Here is a 7,614-nt window from a genome sequence, read left to right as displayed (position 1 = left end):
TCTTTAAGAAAAATTACGCCCCCACCTACAATGAAATCATGGCTGCTCTTTATCCAACTAAAACAAATGCAAGGACTACACTAGGTACTGATAGTTACTATGTAGCACAGATACTTCAAAAGGGGGATACATACCCATATTCAGTGCATATCGATATTTGGACACTACGACTCTTAATAGACAATTGTTGCATATTTCTTTTGATGTATTCTAAATTTTGCAAAATTTATTAAATTTAACAAAAACATATCTTGTACATATTTAATGTTTAAAAGTTAAAATCGAGTACATATGGAACAATGAGTTCATAATTCTATTCGGCTTTTGAACAATGAGTTCAATTTTGTTAGGTTTAGATGTATTGTTGTATGCTTTGATTTTCAGCTCAGGTAAGGTTATCTTTTCCTTCTGGTTAGCCTATTTGTGTGAACAGATCTATCATTATTTAAATGATTATGTAATGTCTCATACGCTTTGATGCATCCAATAAGAATTCACTGTAAGTTAGTAGCCACCAATATTACGGGTAAAAAAGACCGAAAGTGCTGGTAGCACGAAACAACTAGCAAACTAGCTGTTGGTCGATATTTACGATTAGTCGTAAATCATAATGTATTATCCAAAAAAAACATATGATTATGTTTGTCTCTACATCAGAGGAGGACCGTGGGGTCAGCAGATAGAATGCCATTTCTTTGTATTTTGTTCCGAATGGTGCACTTAGTGTCATCAAATATCTGTAGGGTCCACTAATAAATGTATGGAATTATATGCACAAGGAAAACTAAGACAGCAAAAAATGCACTTTCTAGTTTGTTGTGTGTGACAAATATGGCAGGTCACAATAGCAAGCTAATGATAAGTGCTAGAATCGAGAGGATGGTGCAGCATTCCCAAGTTGCAAGTCCAGTGAAAACAAAATTGTATGAGACGTGCAAAAGGATATTCTGATAATGGTGAATATTATATACCATATGATATTCATATATACAGTAACTGCCCAAGCTTCCAGAAGGTAAATCAAGTGGATATCCAGTCTGAATAAATATCTGCATCATAACAACCGAATCAAACAGGTATAAGAATGTGCACAATCAAAGGTTATGTTGCTCTAACTATAAATAAGTTGGAGAAAGGAAATGATGGAATGAGAGCAGCTCAAACATATAGATTGATAGGGAACATAGAACTTGGATGCAAACCTTGGGGTTCTTTTCCATTTCAACAGTAAGAGCCCCAATTGACCCAGGATGCAGCCTAACATCGTCATCCAGAAACAAGACATACTTGCTTTCTTTATGCATCTTCTCTACACCAACCTGTATTAATGTGCCATAATGTCACATGTCATTATATTTAAAGATGTATTTCTTAGCAAAGTATTTAGGTTAGAGAGAAACAAATTAATCATGTTCCACTTACATGTTATTTGTTGAAGAAAATACAGTCATAATCATACATACTTGGCTACTAACAAGAAACGAGTAGACAGATTTTAATTTTCAGGAAAAATAGTGACCATACAATTCCATGCTCTGGGAGCTTGTTCTCTTAATCATTTTTTTTAATGAAAATGTTATGTAAATATAGCTTCATTTTCCTTGCCCAAAAGCTCCACTAACTATGTTATTTCCATATAACTTCTACATCAAAGAGTAAGTTGAGAATCTCGAGATTGTACTATTCCTGTAACCAAAAAGATATAAGGTAGAAGAGTTCTCCATCCTCTTTCAAATACTGTAAATACAACAAAAAATTTGTACAATTTCTTATCAAATTAACGATTAATCAGATTTTTTTTTCATATTAAATCACTTTCCACTTTGCTTCTCAATATTTTTCCTTACAAACCTTGCAACCAATGAAGCTTTAAGCCAATTAGTTTTCTAAAGAAATAAAAAGGTGAAGCAAAGTAAGTTTTCCACAAAAGAAGGAAATAACTATCATTTCTTCTATGATGTTCTAGGATAATTATATATGAATATCAGAAACCTAGGCAGGACCAGTGAAGTTAACATTTTTATCTTTCACAAGGTAATCAGTCTTTTTTTATTGCATTTTTTACAATTATAAATGTCTATGAAAAGTGCTTCCATGTATTCTTTTAATATTCTTGCCAGCAGACTCAAAAAAACTCTATGTATGACATGTTTAATGAATAGATTGCGAGAGAACAAGACATTTCTTGAGAAATATTCAGAAAATTCTTGCAGCATAAAAATGGATACAAAATACTTTACATACTAACTGATTATGGATCTTTTGACTGCATGTTGTGGACAACCCAGCTACAATTATCTTTGCATCGACACTGTCCTGAAATGTAATTTCAGTAAAAGTTCAATTAATATTCAGAATCATCCTTGTCCGTCAAATGTGTTGTCACAAGATAAAGAAAAATCAGGTTAAGAAAATAGCTATAAAGATGCGACATCTCATGCATTGTCCTACCTTAAACTCTGCAAGCAGCTTAGATACAGCAAAGTATGCGGGATCCTCGTTGCTTTCAACAACAAATAGAAACTCCAAAGGCCCTCCATAGAGAGAAGTTATCTGCATTCAAATAAACAGATACAGAATTCAAGTATCCACTATCTGCATTAAAGATTACAATGCACATGCACTTCTATCTGCAAGCACATCGTAGATATAGAACCGCTTCTCTCTCTCGATCTCTCGATCTCTCGATCTCTCGATATGTATGTACGTACAAATGTATGTATGTATAACATATACACACACGCATATGAGACATCTACAGACTACCTTGTTAAGAAGAAAATTAAATTTATAGGCAAATGCAGTTCTAATTCACTGTGGAGGAACCTCTGGAAATATATCAAATATTACCTGTGTTCTCCAATTGTGCAAATTATGTTCTCCAAAGCCCTTCAAGGGCATGATAACTGATACTCTAGGTAAATTCAGCTGAGCAGAATGCTCGAGGTCATTTATATCATCACAAAGAAATGCAAAACAGTTTCCACCTTTGATATTACGCTCTATTTTCCTTCTTTCTTGATTCCTGAAAGAAAATAACATAAAATTCAAAGTAGGAAACATGTCAATACACCTCCTGATAATATGTACATTTTCTTAAGAAATAGGATACCTGACATATGCAGCTAAGCTCCATCCGAGAGCAAGAGTTAAACAGATAAAACATCCCTAAAAAAATAATAAAATAAAACTCCAGTTAAAATCAAAACACTCACTGAAGGATAGTCAATAGATGGTTAATGTCTTAAAGATAAAATTTCCAAAAAAGAAATGGGTTTAGAAAAGATAAGCCATATTGACTAAACAGAAAAGAATGATAAAGTTAACACATTTTCTAGAGAGAATTTCATACTAATGATAGCAATCTCAAAAATGAACATGGTGGATCACAAAGATAGACAAAATCTTAATCACTTAGGTGCTTTGTTTTAATATACCATTCTCATCCACTAAAACAACAGTAGTTTGCACTGCAAATGGAAAATTGCAAATCTAGATTGTAGTAAGAGTAGTCAAGAAAATAATGACGCCTTGGACTTCGTCAGAGTGTTGAATATTGAAGACCATTATCGTGCAGCATATTCTTCTATATGTATGTGTGTTTTTGTCTTCTTTTTTAAAAGTTCTAAAAAATAAGCATTTATGATAACTCCAGAATGAACCATTGTCGATGTAGGACGCATAACGAAAGAATTGATGGAGCATGTGACCGTCGCGAGCCAAACACGGATACAGTTGCATTGTTGCATTGACAGCGAAGAAAAGGCAATACCTCCTAATCCAAAGAGCAAAATAAGACATATTATATATGAAAATTGCCTATCTTGACGAGACGGAGACATCCAGATTGACAGGTTCCTGAAATTCCATTAACAGTACCCTTTTTGGCTGAAATCCGAAAATAATCAGCTTTTAATTTATTTTTAATAATAAAGTTTCAGTATATTTACGGTAGGAAAGAAATTTAATTTTGATTCAATTTGGACAGATTTGTTTCCTCTAATATAGGGTGTTTTTTAGGTAGTTTTGAAGAAGTTCTATATTTTAGGAATTCTATTTCTATTAGGAGTAGGCTTTACTTTTCTACTTAAGAGGAAGAATTATAAACTCTATGAGTGGATCACTTTTCATTATAAAATTCCTCTTATAATACTTTCTCCGTGGATTCGAAGTCCTTTGTGGATTCGGAGATTTTCGTGAATTCAAAAACCACCCTCGGTGGATTCCGAGGTTTTCAACTTCCGCGTTGTGTTAATTGATCTCATCCATGAGATGATCGATTTATTAACTACTCAGATGCATCTTCACTTGTAAAAGAAGAGAAGACAATGTGATAAACGCTAAATCATCTAAACCTGCACACTCTTAATTTTTCTCATGTTCATTGCTTCTCTTAACCCTTATCTTGCTTGCACCATCAAAACCTTGCAAACCTCTGCTTTTTTAGATTTTTTCTCTACCGACTATGATGCAAAAACAATTATCACATCCCTCTCCTCTCAACCTATCCCAAGAAAGGCAGTTTCACTGTAATCATCATGTTTGAAGGTACAATGATTGATCCTGATTTTCTTTTTTTACAAGTTGATAGGAAGGTAGAGTAAAGATGCACATATTTCTAAGATAAGATCTATGAATATCCCACCTGATCTGATTTACACTTTTAAAGCTCCAACCTAAAAGGGAGAAGGCTACTCAGAGTAAAATCCAAATGAAGTTAAACAGTAACCATTATGGAAAAACAACACCATGTATTGGTCATGTAACTTTGAGAATTAATGTCTTGAATGAGTCAAACGCATCTATTTCCTTCATTTCAAGTGAGGCGTGAAAGGGAATATGAGAGTGATAGATTGGAACTGATATTAAAACTCTTAAACATTAAGATTGGTATAAGAGGAGCTTCCAGGGAAACTTGGGGGAGGTTAAGATGAAGAATGGACTAGCTATCTGATTGCAACGGAAAGAAGACGAGAAAATAGCCGAATTCAACCTCTGCTTTTTCAGATTTTTTCTCTACCGACTATGATGCAAAAACAATTATCACATCCCTCTCCTCTCAACCTATCCCAAGAAAGGCAGTTTCACTGTAATCATGATGTTTGAAGGTACAACGATTGATCCTGATTTTCTTTTTTTACAAGTTGATAGGAAGGTAGAGTAAAGATGCACATATTTCTAAGATAAGATCTATGAATATCCCACCTGATCTGATTTACACTTTTAAAACTCCAACCTAAAAGGGAGAAGGCTACTCAGAGTAAAATCCAAAAGAAGTTAAACAGTAACTATTATGGAAAAACAACACCATACATTGGTCATGTAACTTTGAGAATTAATGTCTTGAATGAGTCAAACGCATCTATTTCCTTCATTTCAAGTGAGGCGTGAAAGGTAATATGAGAGTGATAGATTGGAACTGATATCAAAACTCTTAAACATTAAGATTGGTATAAGAGGGGCTTCCAGGGAAACTTGGGGGAGGTTAAGATGAAGAATGGACTAGCTATCTGATTGCAACGGAAAGAAGACAAGAGAAAATAGCCGAATTCTTATATTTTGCAGGTGCAAGTAATCCAGTGCCGTGCGGATTTCAACAATATTGCAGCACCCTGGACTTGACGATCATGACTTCATGATCAGGAGTTGAGAGTTGCTTTCTATTTGATATTTTGGCGGCTAATTTGAATATCAGTTTAGTTTCCTCTGTATTTTAATAATCCCTAAAAATAATTAAGCCTAAAAGATGGTCCAAACTTTTAAACAAATTGTCTCCATTCATATGCATTACCACATATTTTAAGGTATTTTCCCCACAATATCTGCAACTACATAATGAACCAAAAAGAAAAATGAACCTTTAAGAAAAGGCACAATTCTTGATAGCTCCTTAAGTCAACTTTCCCTCTATTCCAAACCCATTCTAATTTTTTCCCTTCCCATTTAACCTTATCTACCACATTTGAGTCTTACGATCAGAGTTCATTCCCGAATTTTGAATATCAGAATTAATTCCTGATAGATCCTTTAATTAAATTTCCCTTTTTTTAAATCATTCCAAAACAAAGGGAAAATGCGGCATCTCCTAAAATAATCAAACATTGAGCAACAAATTTCTTCTATCCAAATTCAATGCAAACACTATGCTAAGATCAAAAGAAACAAGACCAAACCAAGAAATCTAAGCATCGTCTGCAACTACATAATGAACCAAAAAAAAAATTTAAGACCAGAGTCAGCTCCTGATAGCTCTTCAGATATTTTCCTTCTAACTAGGAATTATTTAAAATTTGAATAAATCATTGAAACAAAGTGCAAATACACCATCCTTCTAAAAAAATCATAGCTCAAGCTATAAAAACGAAAATTTCAAGACTAGAGTTATTTAGCTCCTTTTATCCAGTTTCCCTCTATTTTGAAATATTTCAACAGGAAGCTAAGTAGCATTGGTCTCTGAGAACTAAACATGATCTTCAATCGAAAGAAAATAAGAATACGATCAGAGGAGCAGAAATCGACCTGGATCTGGACGAAGATCGCCAAGGGACTGCAGCAGAATCTACTTGCCGAGGCCAAAAACGAGTCTAAAACGGCGAAAGACGCCATTTTTTTTTTTGGATTAAATACCTAATTTCCGACGAGATTCTCTCAAATCTCCATCGAAGAGGAGGGAGGAGAGAGAGAGAGAGAGGGAGAAAACGGGGGGACGAAAGGAGACCCCTTTTTTAAACGTAGTAGAAAAAAAAATCTTGGATTTTAATTTATTTTGTAAAGCGTTTACTTATTATTAGCGAATGGACTACTTTTTTGTTTCCTTTTTGGGGAAATTCAAGGCTTCTTGCAAATAACACCTTTATTATGCAGATTTTTCTTTTAGTACATCCTCTAAACTCCCTTGAATTTATTTTCGGCCTGCTTTCTGATTTTTTTTTCCCGTGAATATTTGATGTAATATGTTGTAATGATGGGATATAACAAAAATGAGAAAATTGTCTCTAGACCCCAAAAAAATAAAGGGATGTGACTCAGCTCCTCCATATTTTTCCATTGCTCTTTAACCCCTAAAACACTAAAAATTGTGTTCAGCCCCCTTTTCACGCTCTCCCAGAAATTCATCTCAATACATTCCGAAAATACCCCTTCCCTTTATCTTCTTCTTCTCATCCTATGTGGCTTTTTCATCCTCCTCTCACTCTCCTCCCCCTTCTCCCCTTCCTCTATGGCTTCATCTTCTCCGCGGCCACCAACGCCGACGCCGATCTACTCTTCCTCAGCCTCCTCGAGCACGAAGATCTCCCGACGATCACCAACGCAGTCTCGTTTCGGTCGGATCTCAAGTGGAGGTCTGATCCAACGACATCAGGCTCCAAGGCTTGATCAAGGGGGCGATTGCTGGCGGAGGATGAGTAGTATCAAGTCTATTCCCATTTCAGGCATGGATGTTACTCAATTTGTAGGGGGTACAAGCTTCTTATGAACAAGTACAGACACGTGGTTCCTTGTGCTGGTCTTTAATATTGTGCTGATATTGAGGATGGACTTTAAATAAACATGATTGCTTTAAGATTTTTATCTGAACAAAGTCTAATGTTATATGGGACGACTGCTTTAAGA

At 34.9% G+C, this 7,614-nt stretch overlaps 1 protein-coding gene across 1 annotated transcript in view; it reads right to left on the bottom strand.

The window, feature by feature from the left end:
- Positions 1-6,720, bottom strand: part of LOC109825929 — a 12,544-nt gene extending 5,824 nt beyond the window's left edge. The window contains exons 1-7 of the mRNA XM_020392847.1: positions 6,520-6,720; positions 3,113-3,168; positions 2,851-3,025; positions 2,452-2,553; positions 2,245-2,316; positions 1,203-1,319; positions 972-1,049 (exon numbers count right to left, since the gene is read on the bottom strand). Of these exons, the coding sequence (XP_020248436.1) occupies positions 972-1,049; positions 1,203-1,319; positions 2,245-2,316; positions 2,452-2,553; positions 2,851-3,025; positions 3,113-3,168; positions 6,520-6,606 (687 nt within the window). The 5' untranslated portion in view covers positions 6,607-6,720. The remainder of the gene's footprint in view (positions 1-971; positions 1,050-1,202; positions 1,320-2,244; positions 2,317-2,451; positions 2,554-2,850; positions 3,026-3,112; positions 3,169-6,519) is intronic.

This window comes from Asparagus officinalis, chromosome 10 (genome assembly GCF_001876935.1).
Source record: "Asparagus officinalis chromosome 10, Aspof.V1, whole genome shotgun sequence".
NCBI lineage: Eukaryota > Viridiplantae > Streptophyta > Magnoliopsida > Asparagales > Asparagaceae > Asparagus > Asparagus officinalis.
The sequence above is the reverse complement of the archived record's forward strand: the minus strand, read 5'-3'. Positions and strand labels throughout refer to the sequence as shown.